At 37.3% G+C, this 23,809-nt stretch overlaps 1 protein-coding gene across 2 annotated transcripts in view; it reads right to left on the bottom strand.

Moving 5' to 3' along the window:
• Positions 1-23,809, bottom strand: part of brinp1 (bone morphogenetic protein/retinoic acid inducible neural-specific 1) — a 130,249-nt gene that overhangs the window by 39,321 nt on the left and 67,119 nt on the right. For both annotated transcript variants that reach the window (XM_034123544.1, XM_034123542.1), the window contains 2 exons: positions 10,534-10,724; positions 267-436 (listed from right to left, as the gene is read on the bottom strand). In XM_034123544.1, coding sequence (XP_033979435.1) covers positions 267-436; positions 10,534-10,724 — 361 coding nt within the window. The remainder of the gene's footprint in view (positions 1-266; positions 437-10,533; positions 10,725-23,809) is intronic.

The following is a 23,809-nucleotide window of genomic DNA, read 5'->3' as shown; positions in this document are numbered from 1 at the left end:
ATCCAACCAGATCAGAAAAAACTGATAAGGGTTTTCTTATAGGCCACTCACAAAGTGCTCTTGTGTTGTTTTGTCTCTTCAGTTCTTTGTCAAATTAAGGTGAAATAGCAAAGAATACAAAAAAAAAAATTCATTGTAATAAAATGTATTATGGTAAACAAAAACAAAAAAACTGTATTCCTATGTTTTCTTAAATCCAGTTGTCAAAATAGTATTTGTCAGTAATCTCAACTGTATTTGATCGCACATCTTCAATATGCACAAACCTTGATGGCATTGGTGGAAATTTGGATCTCATGCAGCTTCCTCATCGTCCCGTCACGGTCGATGAAGTAGGACGAGGCCAGCTGATGAAGAGCTTCCACGTTCTGAGTAGCATTGACAAGCTTCCTGTCCAGCTTGTTTTTGGCCAGGTACATAGTCAGTGCCTCCTCTCCTAAAGGGAGCACAAGGAAACAAAAACAAGTTTAATATTATTGATACTACCTTTGAAGTTTTTTTGGGGGGGAAAAAGTACTTGAATTAACAAGTAAAGTATTTAGGATCTCACAAAAATGATCATGATTTAAGGGGCACCAAAAGAATATTGTGAGTGTACAGTAGACATCTTCATTTGTGAGAATTGTCCCATGCAGGCTTATCTCAGAAGCCAATAGAGCTCTTAACAGGAGGGATAATACAGACAGAGTCTGAATATCAGAGAAGGCACTTTTAGCTTGAGAAACCAGATGCCCCAGTTTTCCAGGAACAGTCTCTGTATTTGCTGCTTCATCCCTAGCTGGCACCATCCCCAGAAATGTCCCCGGATTTACCCCTACTGGGATGGTATTATTTCCATGAGAGGTCTAGTGATATAGAATTTGTACCTCAAGACCACAGGAATTGTATCCTGTGGAGAAAAAATACATTACATCCGGTATCTTTTTTCCACAGCTTCCCCAGGCAGAGAAAGACAAATTGAAGGTAAACAAAGAAATTGAAAATAACATAACCGTTTGCAGAGATTTCATTAGTGCAGAGAAATTAGTAAAATTGCAATGAGTACAGGAGGTTAATTAGGAGTCACTTGGGAGGGATTGTACCTGTTTAACTGTAATGCGGCATTGTGTGGCCAGTTCCTAGATAACCAGAGTCTATCCCATTTTTCCTCTGGAAAATAAATGAAATTATCTGCGGATGGTTAAAAATGTAATTACTGACCCGTCTGGTGATAATAACACTGCCTGCAGGGTTGTTTTCTGTTTCTTTCTCTTTTCCTCCATACCACTTCTTGTTCTATTCTTTCGAACAATGGTTTTAAACCAAAGAAGAATACTTTTAAATGCCACGTTGTTTTCTCTTGAATCAACAGCAATCTGTTTGGTGTCATGCTGGCATAAGTATCTGCCAAATGAGTTTTAGAAATCAGATGTTAGCCAAACACTCCTAATGATCCATTGTTATCTTTGTTTGTTGTTGCTGTCATTTCTGAAAAATGTAGATTTAGTGGAACCTGGAATTCTTACTCTTTTGCTGAGGCAAAGTGAAAAAGCCTTTAGTGTGAAGTGAATTTAAATCCAGCTCAACTGCAATAAGGTCACAACTACTGTGGATATTAAGGATTATGCACACATACAAATCAGCATGTCTTTTATCTCTTTCCATTAATGCAGTACTATGCCCAGATTCATATCTGTGATGTGGGAAATTAAGCCTCACCAGATGTGTGTACAGTATGTACAGTATGTTGAGTTTGAAAGTCCACAGGAGAACTGTGAGGGGGTGTACTTAAACCTAACCACTGACCTTTCAGTAAGCGTCTGCGTGCTCCAAAAGGAGATTTTTCAAGCAGTAACAGGGCCAAATATTTATAGAGCACCAGACAATCTCTCCAATTTGCATGGCATGTTTGTTTGTTGACTCAATAAAAATGGTTGAGCTGCTCATCCTTTACACATCATATTTTTCCCCATCTCTCACTCCCGCGAGCAGAAACAGACGCATACAAAGCAAACAGACATTTTCCCGCGCGAGCACACACAAACTTGCCTTCGAAGATTACTGTTCAAATGGCAAACCTTATGCCTGGAACTCTTTCAAGAGCATGTCACATATGTTCAGGTTTCCAGTGATGTGAATGGTTATTTGGCCCCTAGCGATGCATTGGAATTGGTCACTTAACTTGTGGTGACCATGTGTAAGGGTGGGTAGCAGTCAGGGCAAATGTCTCATGCCTGGTTAGAGTAGAAGCACTGAAGGGACAAAAGCCCATTCTCTGACGCTGCCATGCCCTTTTACCCTCGGGGTGAGCAAAGTTACTTACACACACTTAATTTACACTACTGCGCAAGAATAACGGTCTCACATTAAGCCCTTTTTATCTCCATTGCATCCTAGTGTGGCATAAAGGAGGCTCACTGTACATAAATACTGTGTGGTTATTGCTGCTGGTCTGGCTAAATCATTTCCTCCGAGGCTTTAAAAAATTCATCAGTGTGCACCTTTCTGTAAGTAATACATTGTGTTACATTATTACGGGGCTCCTTGCTGGGACACTGCCAGAATTAATCAGCTCATGCAGAGCGTATGTGTTAACAGCTCAGAGGTATTTTAAAACAATGTACCTCGAACAGTGTGTGTAAAGGTGTCTCCTACAGATGTACCTTTTCTTTTTTGTGTGTGCAAGCATGTGGATATCAATGAGGGTTAGAAGGGCAAGTATGGTTTAAAAGTAATGGAATTGCTGGGAGTGCTATTTGGTGTTAATGGTACATGTGTGGGTCACTTTATGGAGCATATTAAACTATACCGCTTTATACCGTGCAGCGGAAAGACGCTAGTGGTTATTATCGTTGTTTATTCTATACGATTTTCAAATACCACCCTTTAGAGGAACATAATATATACACACATTGAAACGTATCCTGCGTTATTCTTTTAATGTATTTGTAAGTCTTTTGTGAAGCTTGGCATATCATAATAATTGTTTTGTGATTGTTTAGCATTTACAATAATTGTGTGTATGTTTCAAATATGTCAAAAAAAAAGAGGAAGAAACCCGACTAAGCAAATTAACTTTGTTTTCTTACATTAATCAGGAAAACATTTTACAAACACCATCTCTGACTATACTGTTATAATTCATCCTTAAAAACAGGTGTATATCATTCCTAAAATAAAAAAATATAACAACTGCAAACGCATAATACAGTCCAATAAGTAGAGGAATGAATTCAACCAATTTTCTACTCAACCATACTGTAACTCGATTGTCTCTGCTTTATGCAAGAGATATTCTGAAAGGGAAGCTGTTGCTTTGAGATAGCCACGGTCTCAATGGCCAATTATACCCTGTGCATTTTGTGTTGGTGGCATGACAAGAACAAGTAAAAAAAAAAGTTAGGTAGCATCAACAGCTGCAGGGCCGTCTTCCAATACAACCCAGGGCCCAGTCAGGGCTCTGCATATGAACTCTAGCCTCAGGCTTCAGTGACCACAAATCATTTCAATAAACTACTTCCACCTCTTCAATGCTGACAGCATGAGACTGGGGCGCTGAAGAGGTCTCCGATCCAGTCATAGTGTTGAGTATGCAGGAGAGAGTAGGAGGGCAAATGAGGCCTCACAGCTGAGATACAGTCCCTCCTACATGTGATATATTTTATTTGGTCAGTAACGGTTATTTCCAGAGGCAGCCTGACCTTTAAGCGAGACCAAGAAAATGTGGAAACAAACCGTTTTTTTGAAAACGGAAATAAGAGATACTAAACGATAAAATGTACCATTCTTCAAATCATGAGGCTATGCAACCTTTTATGATCTGGTATTGTCAGTTGTGATATATTTTGGGAAATCTTAGAAGTTCATTGTGCTGTGTTCTCGACAATGCTGGGTGTTGAATTTCGAACTTACTGTTTAATCAGACGTTACAAAATCCCTCTTTCAGAGTTAGTGGTGTGTCATTTTGACCTCTAAAGCCCAAAATACAATGGCATTTATAAAAAGTAGTTTTAGTCAATTTAATGTTCACAGCTACTCTAAAATGAACACTTGCATCTCGCCTCTCTCTCCAAACTCAATTCCCCCTCAGCACGGATACCAACAGATTTCACAGCGAGAGAGCAGCGTTCTCACTCAAAGTGTAAAACTGATTTCAAACATATGATGCAGAGGGAATGACAGATGGGGTGAAATATGACCCTCACAGCTTTAGCTTAGCTCTAGTCAAATGCAAATGCATGTCCTTCACACCTTTTCTGGGAGCACTACCTTCCTCTTGCATTTATACTCAGCACAGCCTTTGTTGTGCATCGACTCTTTGGCCGTTCTATAGCCCTGAACACAAAGGTTTGACTTCTACAGTCAATAAGCACCTTCAGTTTTGTTCTCAGTGGCTGCAGGCAAACCAAAGACGTCAAACATCTGCAGTATGTCAAACTGTTTTGATGTATTATTTCAGTTTTAAGCTTTAGAACTCAGTTTAATGCTGAGGCATCGACTCACAGTCGTGGTCTCCTTTGTTGGGAAGTCTAAGATGTGTTCATTCTGGTTTGGCTTCAAGTGTTTTCCGCGCACAGCATGCACATAGGATACAGTCAGGTCATGTGTTGAACTTCAAAATACATATCCCTTGATGCCTACATAAAGCTTCCACATATGCCAGTGACTTCGCTTCGGGAGGTACGAGGTAGTTAAAACGTTCAAACGGCAGAAAAGCAGCAGATAATTGATAATTATTTCCTAAAACATCTCCGGCAGATGCTGTCAGTCAGTAGCAGAGAAAGTAACAGGAAATATTCCTCTCTTAAATGCTTGTTTAAATGTTCACCCTTACAAGAGTATTGAATTACCATATTCCAACTTGCAAAGATGACAAAAGTTAAAGATGGCAATATTAATAAGACTATTATTGCCATGTTATCTTGCAATAAACATGTGCTCTACACGTTAAAAATGTGAAAGTATAACAACTGCAGCAGAAGAAGTGAGTCATCCCCCGCAGCACTCTTTACCTCTCCTTCAGCATTAGCAACCAGTCAAAAACAAATGAAATCTATAACCCTTTATATTCAGTAAAGAGTGTCTCCATAAATCCAGACATAAACAAAGGCTATTGTCACAAACAGTTTTTTGTTCTCTGGGGGCGTTGATGCCAAGTGCTTCCAGGCATCACGGGCACCATTGTTTGAGACAGGAAAAGAGGCCAAGGGACAATGAAATACAAACAAAAAGATAAGGACATAAAAAAAAGGTCAAACCCCTCTCGTAGAATCCTAATACTTTACTTAAGTTAGGGCTTTAGTTTTAAAAATTGGAAAAGGGATGGCATTGTATAATCCGTTGAAAGGATTAAATTAGTGTCCTCAGCAAAAAACAATAGCACAGTGTCTGTCGGTGCCATAGGCAGAGGAAGTGGGAAGTTTTACTTTGGCACAATGTCTTAGGGAAAAAGGAAGGGTAGATGGCTGGACATAAAAAGTGTGTCAACACAGGAGAGCGCAGAACCCGTCCTCTATCCCCACCCCACCAGTTTGTTCCGGTGCAGACAATATGTGCATAACCTTAAAAGTTGCCTTACCCTTGTTGACTCAACAAAAAGCTTATTGTGTGTCTTTGGGACATAACAAACGGGTTGAAACTCTTTCATTCCTCATTTGCAAAGGTTTTGATTGAATATGCTATAATTGTGCATTGTCCACATCATCGTTTGTTAGATTTCAGTCTTCTTTTAGATGTGCCTGCAAGGTAGTTAACCTTGGTTGCGTCCTTGTACATTTGCACAATAAGTGACCCACTCAAACACATAGCACTATTAGATATACAACACTTCACATAATAACTTAGCTGTAGTGGTGCAAGAGCAAAGCAATGTATGAATATAGAAATGGTTTACTTCCAGGGTTCGAGTTATAATCTGAGTTTTATGGGGTTCTTTAAAACTAACACGTGCACACACACACACACAGCAGCAGCAGCCCTCTACTTGCTACTAACTAAAATATGAAAAGGTTCAACTACGCACACCACATAACACATCTCAGCTCGCGCAGCTCACAGGCAGAGATTGAGCAATCATTTATTGCACACTTTGGAGGTGAAGTGCAGGCATATTGTCATCAAGAGAGAATACGATGCGTAGTTCTTTTGGAAAACAGGTTTTTCTTTTAGCCTATTTACCTCGCTAACGTCAATAATACTCATTACATTGACACATGCATTATTTGTGATTAAAATAATGGTTGTTGGTAATGTATTAGCGACCCCCACGTATGATTTCACTGCTTTCATTGGAGCTCAGACCCTCCTCATCCCATTGGCTCCCACATAACTCGAACCCTGTTTACTTCTATTGAAAAAGAACATGGGTCATTTTGGAACACCGTGACTTTTCAAATGTCATCTTTTTTTTTGAGGAAATATGCTTGTGCCGCTGTGTATTTGTCACTTCAGTATGAATCAGTAATCAACAAAAAGACTATCCAAGTCAGATGTTGCAGTTTACAATAGAATACAAATAAAATAATACAAATTAGCTAAAAGGTTTGATAAAAAGGTATCTTTTATGTGGGTTTGATGCTACCCAAATACATCCGTAAAGGTCCTTACAGTATTTGTCAGTGATTATCAGCTAAATCAGTCATATTTCACTCAGCCAGATAGAGATGGGGAACCTGAAGAAAAGCAAAATAATGTGCATTTTCTGCCTTGTATAACCATAAGGGTAAAAAAGGAGATTTGGAAAAAACCTAGGTGGCATAACAACTGTTCATGGTCATGCAATGTAATCATTTCTACTCATTCAGAAGAAATGTCTAATGGGGATTTTCACAATTGACCCTCCACTCTGAGTTTCCTGTGCGAAGGAGCATGTATTTCTTTCTTCTCGAGCATAATGGCTCTTAAGACCAAAAAGTGTAGGTGGCTCAAGAGAGATTTAGCCTCTTCTGGCCACTTCATCACCAGCCTGCTGTGCACATTACCTGCTTCATATAACAGAGTTCTTTAATGGGCAATCCCAAGATTGAGATAAGAGTCTACCGACCCATATCTTGAAACAAGATGGCCTCAAGGTTATAGATAATACGGTGATAACTCAGAGATAGAGAAGATGAGGCAAAGGTTAAAAATGAATGAAAGACAGGGCATGTAAAGTAAAAAAAAAGGACAAATATAAGGGGATGCAATTCGATGCGAGTAGGGAGGATGCTGTGGTTGAAAATGATACTGGGATTATTTCTGTGGCTTATTTGTCCAATTCTAGCCACCTGGTGCATTGGTGGCAGTTGCATTGTCCCTGGCTTAGACACACTTAATTACATTTTACCTTCATATAATGTTTCAGACCAATATTGTATTTCCAATTTCCAAAATGAGTGTCTCAGCACGAATCCCCTTACGGAATGGTGTATGCGATATTGCAACTCTAACCCGTCACACCTGATCTTTCTCTGCACAGTTTAGCTAAATTATTAAAGCCTAGTGTTAGACATTAAGTAGACTGCAACTAGGGCTGTGCAATTAATCGTATTTTAATCTCGATTACGATTTTGGCTTGCAACGATTACGAAAACAACGTAATCGAAATAAAACGATTATTATTTTTATTAAAAAAAAAAAAAATGTAATTATCTTTTTTTTTTTTTTTTTTTTTTTTCAGTTGAATTATACTTAAAGTTTAGGGTAATCAACTGTTAAAAACATACTGTTCACATTTTTGTTTCAATAAATGGATGTTTTCAAAGTAAATGGATAATCGTTTTTATTAATCGTGATATCAATTATTGACCAAAATAATCGTGATTAGGATTTTTGCCATAATCGCACAGCCCTAACTGCAACACTTTCAAATGAAAGTGTCCTTCCAGATCCACTTTCTTCGCTAACTGCTTAAGCATCAATGGTTCTAGTCGAAGTATCAGTACTGACATAACATAATTGTTCTGTTATTGTTGGACAAAGAGACAGATCAATACAGACTGTCTTTTCTAAAGTAAGTTAGTACAACATATTTCATTTAGCACCTTTCATAAAGCAAGATCACAAAGTGCTTCACAAGAATACATAACAGAAAAGGATCTCCACGTCAATGGTTTTCTGCTAAATTGACCATTATTACTACACTAAATTATCTTTCTTGCTTAATACAAAAACAATGATACCCCATGTGTGTCTGTATTGCACAGTATTGCACTTAAAAGAGGGGAAAACATGACAAATGTATTGAATATTTCAGCATTTGATTATGAGATTACAAAGCAACACATATCCTTTCACACAACTGGAGCCGCTACTTGGCAATGTTTCACACATACAATGCAGGGTTGGAGTAAAAGTGTGAATAATCTTAATAATTCTATCTTTGAAATGCAGTTGGCAAAGAAAGAACAGTAAGCCGCCTTCATGTGTCCCTCAGAGCTCGAGATAACATAAGAGATTGGAGGAAGAAGCCATTTATATTTAGACTTCGACAGCAGTGGTGCTTAACTTTTATTTTGGGAAGAACATCCAACACACTGAAATCGTCCATTAGAGGCATTTATTCGCCTTTCCACAGTGGGTTCTTGTTATTGATAATTGGACTGCATTTAAATTGTGAATTTAAGGGGACTTATACATTTGAAATAATGCTTCAAAACAATTACATGAATTTGCCGTATTGGAAAATAAAGACATTAAAAGAAGTCTTCATGAGAAAAAAATAACAATGTACCCTTGATAAAAAAAAAAAGATTATCTGTAAACGCTAGCTTCTGTGAAGGCTTCTTCCCACATCAGAAATGTGCTAAGTGAATCCCTTATTTTTCTGTCAGTTCTTGAAGATAAATCTCAGTAATAAACATATGATAATCATCCTCCCCTATTTACCTGAGAGGTCTGTACGTACACGCACTTATGAAGAAGATTATCTTCAGGTTACATTTGGCATGAACATAAAAATGCAATTACCATATGTATGTATGACTATAATGGTCTTCGGGTGTTGCAAATGAAATTGAAGCCGTGTTGTCAGCTGCTTTCAGGAAGCTCATTCAGAAGATGAATTACTGAAGACTCATGGAATCAGCATCTTGTTATCACATTTGGTCGTTCTACCCATTATGGAAGAAATGTAGAAAAGTGGAAAGTGCTAATTGCATCATGGTCTTATTTGCATTTAATGTTCCTGTGGGAGGCTGTAAGATATAGATGTTGATGCATACTTATTATTTCTGATAAAATACAACTTTTCTTTGACATGTTTACTTCTCTGTACTTTCCACAGCTCACAGCTGGCTTCAACACCTTGCTTCCACAATATTGCAGGTTGTGAGAATTCACATTATGTGTAGGATGCTGCAGTGTGCCTTGCCTTTTCACTTATCAAACTCTCCCACATGTGTTTGGTGGGGAAGCAGTTAGGAGACTCTGGATTTAAGATAGTCCTGTCACAGCTTTGATGCAAGTTTTGGGTCACTGTACCGCTGGAAAATCCGCTTGAGCCAGACGAGATGGAATACCTGTTCAGAATAGACTTATCATTTTCTTTGGTCGAAGTGGAGTTGATCCTGTGCAAGTCACCCACCCACTGAACAACGGACAAATCCACATACCTGAGTGTAACCTTTACTTATATTTAAATTCAGGACTTATATGTTGTTACCTACACATTATCATTTATTAAAATCAGTAACAAATGAAAACCTGATTCAAATTTAAGGAAATAGATTAGAAAATGCTACTCAGTCGTCAATGCTCATTTGGTTCATTTGGCTTTGCTAAAGGATGTAAGAGCTGCTCTGGCGCAAATATGTCTTATAACATGGTTCACCTGATCTTTGTCTGTCTTCATTTCAAGTTGCCCTAATCTTGTTCTTGATAAAAAAGCTTATTTAGTTGTTGAAAATGTCTCCTATCCGCCTGTTCCTGCCTGCTTGTGACACAGCTGCAGTTTTGCTGAGAGAGAGTTTTTCCAACACCTTGGAGAAAAATGTGGCCTAAAATTCCATCACTGTTTGACATTGTTGCAAAGAGGCGGAGGAATTATCCAGAAGGACACAATGGTGTCGAAGTACAACAGAATAATACGATGAGGAAAATAATTGCGATATTAATTTGGAGAAAATAAAAGAGAAATATGTATTCCTTAATTTGCTAAAAGCGTTTTGTGCTGCCTAATCCTAGATCTAGAAAATTATCATATTCATGAAACCGTTATCTGATTGTAAATAATAGATGTTCATTATTGTTAATTAATAAAATTCACATTTTCAAAGACATTTATTGCATTTATTTTACTGTTTAGAAAGGAAGTCATACAAAAGTTTCAGACAGCTTATATTTGGGAAAACCCCACCTTTCACACTGTGTGTTGCAGTTGGTCCTTTAAAGTTCATATTCAAACATAGTGGCTTTAAATGACTATCTCAATAAATGATGTCTCTGAAAGGAACCTTGCACATTAGGTGATTTCAATGTAGCATGTCAGCTAACCACAACCCCTGTGTGAGATTCATACAAAAACGGGTGTAAAACTGTGACTCAAGTGTGGAAGTGAGCAAATGAAACCTCAGTTACCTCCTAGGGTGGCTGAGAGGAGTATGTGGGTTCCATATTTCTTGATGATGGTGTCGATGAACTGCTGAGTCGTGGGTCGGCGGCCCAGCAGGCGTACACTGTGCTGGAACTCAGGCATGAGCGGCACGGGGTTCCGGATCAGGTCCCTCCTCTCGATGGCTGTGTTCCTCACCTTCCAACGTGCAAATTCCCTGAGAAGAACAGGAAAAACAACCACATGGTTAAGTACATACAATCCCACCATCAGCAATCCTAGTAAAATGGCATTAATAACAGTGTGGTAACAATTCAATATGCAGACTCCATCGCACCAAATTAATGTGTGGCTAAACAATTTGCAAATGGTAAAAAAACACAAGTATTTTAATAATAAATAAAGCAGATTGAGGCTCCCAGAACTGAACATTTATAATAAAGCGAAATAATAATGATTGTGTTGCAGAAGTTTCGTTTTCAGTTGTGTCCATTTATCACTCCGATGTGAATATAAAAAAAACAGTTTTCTTGTTTGTTCTTAGACCAATGTTCTGTAATGTTTTTCATTTTTCATTTAAATTGCCTAAGATATTTTTTCTCTGTGTAAGGCTCGAACTTGAACCTTTAAGAAAAAGTATAAAAACCGCGAGTATAACTCACTGAACTACACAGGATTCTTCCCTTTTTGTGTTTGTATAAAAAATATGCTGCAAAAATATTTGTGTGGATGGTCCTGATGTGTTGTTACTGTTTGCACTAAGAAATGCATTCAGAAAACATTTCCAAGGGCAAATATTACAGGCAGTTCTGTAAATCTGAGGGTTACGAAAAAAACTAAAACAAATATCCCTGCCCTGAGGATAGAAATAGGTTTTCTTAAGCTATCTGGGATTCAAAAGGAGGCACTCGTGTTGAGTCTGGGCCTTACGCCTGGCATATCCAGGTGCTGAAAGTCAGTGATTAGGCATTCATGTACTGTAAGTATCTTTCCTTTGTTTGATCAAATTGTCAGTATAGAGAGCTGCATACAAATGGTGTTATTGTTATAAAACAAGCGGTTCCTATTCAGCATATTTTGTTTTTCAGGAAAAGCAGAGGCACATATGATTTCTGATGTATCGGTTCACTCTAAAGAAATCATTATTTAAATGCAAATTGAATAAAGAAAACTGTGATTTTCATCGCCATCTGTTCCCTCTGTCAATCACAGTTTGTTTGATATATCCAGATTGCGCACACACACACCTCCACGAAACATACATTTATTTGCATGCTGATCTTTGGTGTCGGTATTAACGTGTGACACATATGCTCACACTTTTACCTGAAAGGTGATGATGTACACATAAAGACTGGAACACTCTTCACACTGCTTAGATGAGCAAACAACTCCATAGGGAGGAAAATGTAATTTCCTGACTACAGTCTGATTGTTTTAAAAGCATTTCCACAAAATGAAATTAAGTTTAGATTGAATTTAGATATGTTTAGTGATGCAGACTTTAGTGTATGAACGATGAGGCCAATTACGGTAAGTGTTTGATTTAAAGTGCAACAAAAGCTCTATCAGATTAGGCACAAACAAAAGGCTTTATCGTCTCAATAATTCCTACCTAAAAGCCTCGTTTACTTGAAACAATTTGAGTTCTGTTCAATAAGTGGATATACGTTTTATGTGAAAAACACACTCTCACACACACACACTCTACAATAAAAAACAATCAGCAGGTTTGGAAGATTTTAGCTATGCTGTCGGATATTGCAATTAGTCTTACTAAAACAGGTATTTAATCTAAGATAAATCAAATTGGGTTATTCTTGCTGCCCACTTTAGTTCTTGAAAAAAATAGGACCGTAAGAACACAAAGAGAGCATTGAAAAAAGGGTGAACGGGTTTGTACTTGTCTTCTTATCAGTGTGAAAACAGAAGAAAATGCCTTTTTGAGATCGACTCTCAAGGTGGCTTTTTGTTCACAAGAAAATCCTGCATCCTATTCCAAAGCTCAGATTCATTGGTAGTGAGAAAAATATGTTTAAACAATAAAATAATACACACAAAGATATTATTTTCAAGTCTACATGTACAACCTTAAGTTTGATGAAATGAACTCCTTGAATCAGTACGCTGAATCTTTTCATGCGACACGGTTTCAGTCATAGATTTACTGTCTCCATAATTCTACATATGGAAGAGAGCAATAGCTGGCCTGATTTCTGCGAAAGAATATGATGTGTCTGTGTGTCCTTTACATTCCCTAATACCGCAGGTGCAACACAACTCCTGCACATTGTCTTGATTGCAATCAAAACAAACCAAGTGTAACTTATTTACATGCTTACATCATGACACAATTGCACTAGAGAATGCCAACTCATTAAAAGGTGGTTTTAGACTCAACAATGCTATTATCCCCATATATGTATTTCCTTTGCAGACTTCAGGGGCTCCCAATGCATGATATTAGAACAGCAAACTCCCTTGAAATGTTTAAAAGCAAATACAAATATTTTTAATATGGCTTTTAATTTGGGTTAACTTTCAATTCTCACTAGTATCATTGTCCATGTTTTACTGTATTTATTTTAAATTTTCTTTTTTAAATAGTTTTCTTTTAACCTATTTTAATTTCCTGTCAGCTTTAATTCAAGGGAATTTCATTAGGATCACTGTAGATGTTTTATCTTGTTCTGTACTTATTTTTATATTGTTGTTATGTTTTCTTCTTGTTGTGTAAAGCACTTTGGGCAGCTTTGTGCATGAAAGGTGCTATACAAGTTTATTATTATTATTTAGCCATGAATAGGTGGTGGCCTCCAAAGTTGAGCGTCAGTTACTCAGTTTGGATTCTCCGACACACATTCAGGGATGTGTCAGCCTGCCTGAGCACGACTTGACGGCAGCACCTTTTAATGCTCCATTCAGCACTAGCATTTAACATTGACGTCCTTTCTGCCAGTTATCACACAACTTCATAATGTAGCCAAGATTTCAAAGGTAATATCTTGATAACTCTCTCAAGGAAAAGGTCCTTTTACACACTAGCAGGGTTGCCTTACATAGGGGCTGAGTGACACTTCAGTGTGGTGCCAGTCAGTAAGGAGAAGAGGCATTTCAATTGAAGGAACTTGGATTTTAGCGACATTTTGCCAAACAAATCAATACAATAGGTTTTTGCTTTTGGCCAGTAGCCGACCATCCAATTTCAATTTTTCCCTCCAAGGGTGAAGGTCTGCCCCTGAAGTATAATAACAAAAACGATTGAATGATTGCTAATAACATTACATGCTTTTACAACTGACAGGAGAACGCTGCAGCACTTTTTTCTTACTCTGTCTGATCTCTAAAATCATCGAGTAAAGTTTTTCCAACCTGATATTCCATTAAGGCTTTGGGGCAGACTTGCTGAGGTTTTCTTTTGAGTACTTTGCAATTCCTCAAAGACACAAGTCCTCATCTAGGGGGACAGGCCTCAGCACTCATACTAGTACATGCTGACTCAGCTTTCACTCTTGCTCCATGACTTAGCTTTATTAGAAGTACATGCTGGCTGTTATTTCTGAACTATGGAGCAAACATTCAATCAGGAGAACTGCGAGAAGCCTTCAGATTTGCAGCAGATGTACCAACATATCCCTCCGTTTATTCATTCCCCATCTCTCTCTCTGTGCCCCTCCCTGCTGCCACGTCCCGTATCAATTCATTTCCAGTGAATCCTCCTCATGGCTCCGTCACTGCCAATTATTATATAAAACTTTATATGGCAGCCATATGTACTGGTGCTCTTCTGCCCCAAATTAGACATGCCAGCAGATGGATCCTGCGACATGATTCAGTGATTCACTCCACAGCTCCAAGACTGTCTTTAATGACCTATCAAAGGAGGTTAAGAGGAGATAAATGGCATTGCAGAAGTATAGGGGGGAAATGGGAACGTAGGTGATTATTGCTTTACGGTGTTCAAGTAACTCATGTGGGAGGCTGGGTTTATTACATTTGCGTGAAGAAGTGACCTACAGAGAATACACAAACATGATATGGATATTGAGGACTCATGAATACATACGGTACTTGTTCTCCTTTTTTCTCAATGCTAACTACAAATGGCACTGACAACCTTGAATATTTGGGAATATTTGAATAGTGGACGATCCAAAAAAGGCTTACACACCTGTGAATTATAATATTCTGTATTGATACTTACATACTGTAGATGTATGTATTCTAACAAACACCTAGGTCTAGGCATTTAATGAGGTATTCATATCAAGCTTTTGAATGTCTTGCTTCATAACCCTTAGAAATATTGGATTGGATATATTTAGCTTTATATTTTTGTATTTTATGGTGCTGTTAGATTAGTGCTAATGGTGCCCTTTAATACCGGTGTTGCTCTCCTTTTGTGTGCAGCAAGAGAGAGAGCAAACCGCTTTCAGACCGCAGAGAAAATGCTGTCAATTTTAATGTTATTTAGAAAGGCTAAACGCCAATAAAAATTGATTAAAACTGAACATTGTGTTGCATGAAATCATGTTGTCATTTTGGACATAATTGCATCTATTTCTTAAACATTCTGACATTCTGGTTTTATTAATAATGTTGGGAAAACTCCAATTAGAAGAAATCTACACAGCCGCAGCTGGAAATGAATTCTTAAAGTAGTAGTAATAATACTAACAATATTAATGTAGATTAATCTTTGTCTGCAGCTGTGTAGAAATACCGGACAGAATGGATGAAATAATTATCGAATCTTGACTCAGAATTCAATTAAAACGTTATGAATACAGTTCTGAAATATCTTTGGAGAGCCTTACAAGCAACATTTTGGCATTCTGAACAAAGATTTCCCTCTATAGGACTCGGTTTTTCTTCTTTGAAACGTCTTCTAAAGTCGGTTAATCCCTCAGAGCCCTCATTGAGACCACCATTTTATCTGAATACTTTCCAATGTTTGTATCTTCACAGTCCGATAAATGTGGACAGTGGATGCTAGGAAATATGTTATTATAATCAAACAGCCAACCTTTCCATTTCAACTCAAAATGACTTAGAAAGAGGAGATTGTTTTTCACTAGGGATTGTAATAATGTTTGGAGCGCAGACATTCAGAGCTTCACTATGGAAGTCAACACCTGATCAATAAAGCCAGTTAGAATAGCTTTATTTAGTTTTCACATTAAATATTGATATTAAAGTCCTGCTCCTTCCTTCTTATTACAGCCAATTACAGAGAGCGCATTTGAAAATACTTGAAAGTCATCTTTGAGAAAAGCAAAATGCAATGCACGGATGGCAGAACGACAAAAAAATAATTCAGAATGCAAAACACATTTCTGCCAGTGTCCCAGTTTTATGATTATAAACTAATTGATTATTTACAAGGAGTGTAACGATTCATGTCTTGCATCAATCCATCAGCCTCAAATGATACCAACTCAACTGCATCTCTCTGCTAAAACAAATAAACAGAATTAATTACTCAAACTTCAGTAATTAACTTAGAATTCATAAAACCAAAGTATTTGCAATTTTCCTTTATTGATCATGCTGGTGACTAGAGATTAAAACGGTGCTGTTAAACATTAGGTTAGTAATTCATCAGATGTTCATGAAAGGAAACCGCGCTATAAAAAAATTGCTCCTCTTGCTATTTGCAACAGATGTTTCAACTGCGATGGAAAAATGGTGTCTTTGGAGTTCTGCTTTTAAAAATCACCTCCATGTGGAACAAATTGCTTACTGGATTACCTGTTTCTAATTGTTTTCACCAAAGACATAATCCAGAGCAGAGTTACTGTATGCTTAATTATATCTGCAAGGGGTATCCTTGAATCCTACATGACCTTTTTCACTGATCATAATCGTTTTTTTTATGTTAAGTATTATTTTTGTATGATTGTTTAGGCCCAAATCAGGGCAATTTCTAACAGCCTGGGGCCACTTTGTGTGTGTTGCTGCGCACCTTGGAAAAGAAAAAAGGTTGAATGAACTTTAGCTAAGCACTCGATTGTGATGTGGCCATGCTGTGGATTTTAACAAAATGTGTTTTTTGTAACTAACTCCAGCTCACTTTCAATGTCAAGCTGCAGGACAAAACTGTACCTTAACAATAGTGTCAACTTATTTTTAACCTTAAGGTTTAGCGTGAAGCAACTGATGAGTTATTGGTTGACATATTTGCTAAGCTTTTGTTTATAGATTAGGAATGCAGAGGCTAAGAACAAGTTAATGCCTGGCAACTATTAAAAAACACTGACATTTTTTTTATGTAAACTGCAAAAAGCAACATGGTTTGCCTAAATATGGAAACCTACAATTACGCGCTCTGTCTGAATGGGAAACTAGAAAGCAATGACCTTACTCATCTAGATTAGAGTGGACTTAACTTGAGTAAAAGATGTTATAAATATCATAGTACTCTCTCTAACCATAGCTGGGAGGTGTTGCTATGTCAGTGCATCACACCTTCCAGGCACCGTGTTGTCTACTTCAATTAGAGTTGGACCGCATTGACACCGAGCAAAAAATACCCTGAAGCTCTGACAGGGGCAGGAAAGGACCATCACACAGCGTGTCGCCACAGGCTCTTTGTTGATCCTGGATTAAAAAAAACCTTGAGAGAGCATGACAGACATTCAAAGTGAGGCGGCACCGACGAAAGACAGGCACAGTTTTAAAGTAACTGAGTTGGGAACTGGCTTCGGAGAGTCAAGAGACAACATGGACGACTCAGAAAACAATAAAAGCAGTCAGTAAACTACAGAACTTGTCATACGTAGCTTCTTGTTCACCTCTGTCCTCCTCCCTTTACAGTTAAATGCATTTCATATTTAGAAGGATTTGTTTCCCCGTTACATCTTGACCTTTGTCAGTCTGTTGTAAGAATCCTGAATATCTGACAAAAAGTCTGTGCCATTTTATCTTCACTTCACACACCTGCACAACCACTCATGATAAAACAACCAAAATAAAAACGTTACACCTACTGTAGCTATAAACATGTTGACGTTATCAAAACACGAATACTTTATTTGAAGCAGACAAGATGCTGTCGTAAAGGGCAACAGTGTGGCACACAGCATTTTACGAGGAACATTTAAGGATGCACCTACTGTGGGAAAAAAAGATCTAGAACAAAAACAGGCCAAAAGAAAATCATGTTTGTAGCTACTTTGTTCCTTGTTGTCTGACTACAGATGCTTAGCAGTGCAGTGTCAATCTCAAGGAGTGTTTTGTGGACATTTGAAGCGTTTAACATACAGTGGTAAATCTGATGAAGTGCAGAAAGATTAAAAAATATTGGATAATAATATATAGCAAGTTCATTATTTAGTTTATCTCTTCTGTTTCAACTTGTACACATATTAATGAGAACACAGGGCATATTGAATGAACATGAATAGGCTTATAGGCTTTGAACTAAAACATTACTTAAAAATAGGATAAATAGAAAATAAACTCTACATGTTGTACATGAGAGAGCCAGGAGGATCAACTGCATAATTCTGTACATGTGTGAGCTCATACTGATCGTTATGACAGACCTTCAGATGGGTAATGATTGAAATGTAATAGCAGCTGTTAAGGCTTATGTTGTACTGAGTCACGTCATATTTTAACAGTAGCAGCATTTCACAATAGGCCTGTAAAGGGGCAAATGTGTTTTGGTATAATTTAAGGTAATTTATCAATGTACAGTATGTCAGTTTTATTTAAAAATGTAATATGTATATTGTTTAAAAATGAATATTATATAAATGCTTGTCAGTTTTGTTTAAAATGTAAAATTAAGACTGCTCTGATGTTGTAATGAAACGAAAATAATGTTTGCATACAAAGTAGTTTAACATTTAAGCTGTTTACTATTTTAACAAATTACACTTTATCTGAGCTTTTATCACATATTCATGAAAATTGAGTCTGTTGGTTTAGGATTAAAAATAGATAAGTGTGACACATGATGGCTGCACTTCTTAAAGTTTTAAGACCAACAACGTCATCACTTTGTAATTCAAACTTTGCTGCAATATACAGTCAAGGATACAATATATATCTTGCAGGAACAGAAAATGTTTTATTTAGAGTTAGATAATTTTTTTAAGACTTTACATTCATATTATTTAAGCCCTGTTGACCCACAGCTCCTGCTATAGCGTCCACTGACATCTTCCACAGCTTTTGGGGCTAACCTTACTTCCTTCACATTCTCTCTGTCCTCCAATTGTTCGTGCTACCTTTCACACTGTACATGTTTTATGCCTGGTGAGTCAGTCAGTTCCGCTATTCTTGCACATATTCCCATGATGCATATTGAATTTAAGAATGACTAAATGAGGGACACAAACTCTTGGTTACAGGCTGGGTGGTTGTTACTCAATAATGTATAAATGTGGGTTTGCATTAAACGAAAACCTAATACCACAGTGAATGACATCTGAAGTGGAAACATGAGAAGGACGCTCTCTATGACTTGGTTATTTTTGTAAACGATACGTACAAACAGTTTGGTTTTCCAGTGGAGCCTAGCTATTTAGAAAACAAAGCCATAAATGGACATTTAAAAAAAAGAAATTGTACACAGTAATTTGTGTTTCTCCCTCAAGATTTCAGTTGTTTCATGGTGCCTGTGAAATGCAAAACGTCATTGAAAAAGCTGTGAGTTGGGTGCCACTGATGTGCGAAGGGAAAGACAGCATCGATTTTTAATGCTTTGATGAAGGATGAACCTTTCATATCTAGTCATTTGTTCCACTTCTTGTATTTTAGGGATGACTTGGCTAATACTTCAATTGCTGGTTGAAAGGGATACAATGCAACAACATCATTTTGAACTATCTACTTTAGTCAAATTTACTGTCAGCAAACAAAATACTCTGGAGGGTAACAGTCTATTTCCAACAACCAATCAAATCGAGTGGAGACATAAACGACTTTCGCTCCAATCCTTAAACTATATCAGCTGGGCTTGAATGGATGGCAGCTTCATGCTAACGTGACTGTAATTTGATATGAGAAAAACATTGAGATATGAGATTATTTCTCAGTGAACTGCGACACATGCTTAGAATTCAGCGAGGTAATTTACCAGTTCCACATGTTCTGTATTTATGCAACTATTTTTGCATAACATTTTGGTACAGAAGCAGTGCTTATGCTAATGTTAACGGTTCCGATTAGCATAAACACACTGATCAGTCAAAACAACCATTACATTAAAAACGGAGATAGAAGAAGACAGAGGCGTGTCTGTAAACACTTTTTTTGCAAAACTGATAATAGATGCTCCTAGCTAGAGAATGCATTTGTATAATTGTCGTTTTTTATGGTAAAAGTGTGAATGAGGGATGAGGAAGTCAGAAATATGGCTTCTAGAAAGATGAGGATCATTATTTTGTTGTGGACAGAGTGAAAAATAAGCTGCTGCAAGTCCAAACTAATGATTAGTGAAACTATTTAGAAATGAAAAGGGTTGGAAACTAACAAATGACCGTGTATGCAGGAATCATCCTCACCCTGATGATCTCATTTGTCCATCACCGTAATGGCATCTTATGAAAAATAATTAGCAAATGATCCTACTAATGTATACATTATATTATAGCATCCTACATTATTTACAAAAGACCATTAATCATTCCTGAGACGCTATTGAGTGAAGATTTGCCACACTGTTCTTTGTAGAGCCTTGCTCAGCTGACTGAAAGTGGTAAACCATGAGGGCCTCAACAGAAAATTCTGGCAAGCTGCAAAGACTGGGAGAGACTTTGATCCAATAATGGTAATTCCCCCATGAATGACTTTGTGAAGCGATTTTGTCTTCCCACTCAGTATTGACTTATTATCAAGCCTTTCATTCTGCACATGGTGTTCCAACAAAGACACAGTGCGGCATGATCTCATGTATTTGGATTTGATATATTTTCAGGCACGTGAGTAAATGGCATTACATCTAGATCACCATGTAACCCAGCAGAGTTTATGAATGTCCATCTGCATTTCAGAGGCTGCCTCCTTAGGGCTTCCAGGATTACATGTTGCATTGCATTACTTTTTCATTTGTCCAGGTCATGTGATTTACCAGTGATAGATGAGCACCCAAAGGCACACACTTGGTAAATACAATTTCATTAGAGTCATCTTCACCTTATTGGGATTGACCGTATAATTAACAAAATGCATACAATTGATACTGCTACACTACTGGTACTGGCATTTATAGTAAGGACTGCAAAAGATACAATTTTCGGGGAAAAAAGGGAAAGAAAGTTACATTTAAAGTGGTTTAGAGCAATTCAATTGAATTTACTTCACAACTAAAATGTGTTGTTTTTTCCTTCATCAGTCATCGAGGCTTGTTGCAATTTCTGTGGCCATTTTTGCATCACAAATGTCATGGAATTAGCGACGTAGTTGTCCAGCTAACGTGATGTCATGTTACATAATCGTTCTTTTTAAAGATTTTTTTCAAATATGTTCTTGGGCAACCAGTGCTTTTATTTAAGCGACATCGTTGAAAGGGTGAGACAAGGGGTGCTGATTGTATTTGTTGTTATTTTTCAAACCATTGGAAAAAAGCATATATAGAAGCAACTCAAACATCTACATAAATTAAATCAAACGTCACTCTCTACCAGTGCACATGTTTTGTTCTGAGCAATACCCTGAGAAATTAGAAAAATAAAGAACAATATGGTTGAAAATGATAGACTTCCGGACATCAAAGTGCTTAACAGTTTGAACCTCTGTGATCTGGCTGAACTGACTCGGTACAACTACTGTAGCAACACTCATTTACAACGTATTAAAGACTGCAGATTTGCAAGTTTGTTTTCCTTAGAGGGGCAGTATTAACAGTTATTTATTTGGGGAAGGCCCCCACAATCTGAGAACGTGGAAACCGTATTTCAATGCTGTCACAGTATTATGCAGCAGCTTGCCGGAATGAAAGAGAAAACATCTGGGTCTTTTATGGTAAAAAGGAGGAAAGGCCCAGTAATAAATCAAACAGACAGAGATACAATTGAAATCCTGTATAAATTTCAAACACCACAAACTATTCAGAATAATATAGAATGAATCTTAATCCTATGCTCCAGTGCACAGTAAAGGTCTACGCAGAAATGTTATTTCGGATGGCCTGAGCTGTTTGCTCGGGCTTGTTTTATTTATTTTCACTTCAAAACTGAAATGGGCCTTATTTTCTGCAGTGTAAGTACTGCAGGAAATCAGGGGGGCTATTTTGAAATTCTGTTATAGTGCAGCTAAAAAAGTAGAAACCATCAGGACAGAGGCGATGTATAAATATCCAAGTGAGTGTACTGAGCTGATGGGTTAGGATAAAATAAGGTGCGTTTTAAAAGTAAATCACGTTACGCTCACTGTCAGTGTTCACTCACGTCTGTCTATTTAATGATCATATTGTACATTGTCTTACAAAGATAGCTGCAAATCTTTCATCAAATATAGAAACACTTCTTAGTAAGGCAAGTGACATTATTGACAAGTGTCCTTATCTGCTCTTAAAAATGTGATCGCATACAGACACACTGCTTGTAATGAGATATTTTACATACGATTTCTTGAGAAGTGAGAGTCTCAAAGTATTTAAAGTAGAAGCTTTTTGATGGAGTGGAGTGTGGCTATAATATTATTGCTTATCCTGCCAGAATGAGTAGTTATAAAGTTTAAAACTAAACTGTTAAGAAATATAGTAAAAATGGCTTTCTTTTTTTTTCCAACCCAATTTGCAAATTGCAAAATCACTCCAAGTTGTGACGTCAAGATGCCTGCAGAGTCCATCTGGGTAAAGTGTTGGCACAAGGCCGGTACTGTTTTCAGTCCAGCGGAAGGAAAGGAAATATAGACAGACAGAAGAGAGAGATGTTTGAAAAGGATGAGGCTTATGTCGAGGTTACTGTGATGTACACAAAGAAGGAAGGCTGCCATCAGTCTTATAAAGTGGGGGCTGAGTTTGGGTAGACTTTCGATTTCTTCTGCCAACTTTAGTATGAGCTGACAAAAATCAATTTCAGTTTCTCTTTCAAAAAGTTGGTAAAGATAGCTGTGAGGAAAACGGAGAGAGAGTAAGGCAAAGAGAATAAAACAAACAGTGCTAATATTCACACAATAATCTGTGAATGCAATTTATTTACGTTAACTACACTGCTGTTAGAATAAAAGATTTATGAATCTCTTTTTGCTGTGCCATAATTGACCCACAAACAAACAAGTAGTACTTAATGGGTTCAAGTGAAGTCAAAAGTGGAAATAAACATTTTAAATGGATGTTACTAACTACCAGAATGACACAGTTAATGCAATAAATAGGCTCAGTGTTAACAACGCTTTACACTCATTGTATTTATTCTAAAAGTCACACTATGTTGGATATTTATATTAAAACACGTGATTTAACTTCATACTAACATATTCAATGTGAGATATCTCTACCTTAAATAATTCCACTTCCTCCATATTCACATGTAAGTGTCTTAGTTATTAACCATTAATTGGAGCATATCAGCAAGTGGAGCGTGATTTCCTAAATGGAGTATTATTGCTGGCATAATGGCTTAGTTAGTGCACTGTGTAAATCTGGTGAGGCAATGAAACCAAAATGGATCTAATCAAAAACAATCTCTTAATTCACTTTGATCTCGAGAATATGATGGGACATGGTGCCGGAAGTGAATGCACGGGTGAGAGACATGAGTATGTGCTTGAATCTAATTAACTGCGAAATGTGAGAAGTTCTGCTGATGAACTAGTGTGATTGTGTGGGCAATGACTGAATGGAATTTATTATAAGCCCACCCAACACATAATGGATGAGAGACACTGACTTGCATTCATGTGGAACCAACAATCATGAAGAATCTCAAAATGAATGATCCCCGTGAAGATGTTGTTGACATTGCCCTCACAAAAGCCAGCATAGTTCAAGAGATGATTTCATCTTTTCCAATATAACTACATCTTTGTGTATCCCGTTTACAGCTGATAAAACACTTCATCACCTTCTACCTCCTGTAATGAAAACACTTACAATCCAATCTACATACAACACAAAACCTACCAAGGTCAAGGCATTCATGCAGGTAAAACAAAACTACTGCTTTTGTCAGTGCCCTAGATGCAGCCTATTGTATCCCATCCATTTACTGCTGAACTCAGTTTGCCCCATAATAAAATTGAGTCATACCCCGAATAATCCAGCATTATGTTGATGATTTCTATGCACTATATTTGCTGTTGGTGATATGAGTAAAATTGCCCGCTTTTCAATTCAATAATCCCTTT

Source organism: Trematomus bernacchii, unplaced genomic scaffold, assembly GCF_902827165.1.
Source record: "Trematomus bernacchii unplaced genomic scaffold, fTreBer1.1, whole genome shotgun sequence".
Classification (NCBI taxonomy): domain Eukaryota; kingdom Metazoa; phylum Chordata; class Actinopteri; order Perciformes; family Nototheniidae; genus Trematomus; species Trematomus bernacchii.
Note: the sequence above shows the minus strand (reverse complement) of the source record. Positions and strands in the feature narration are given on the sequence as shown.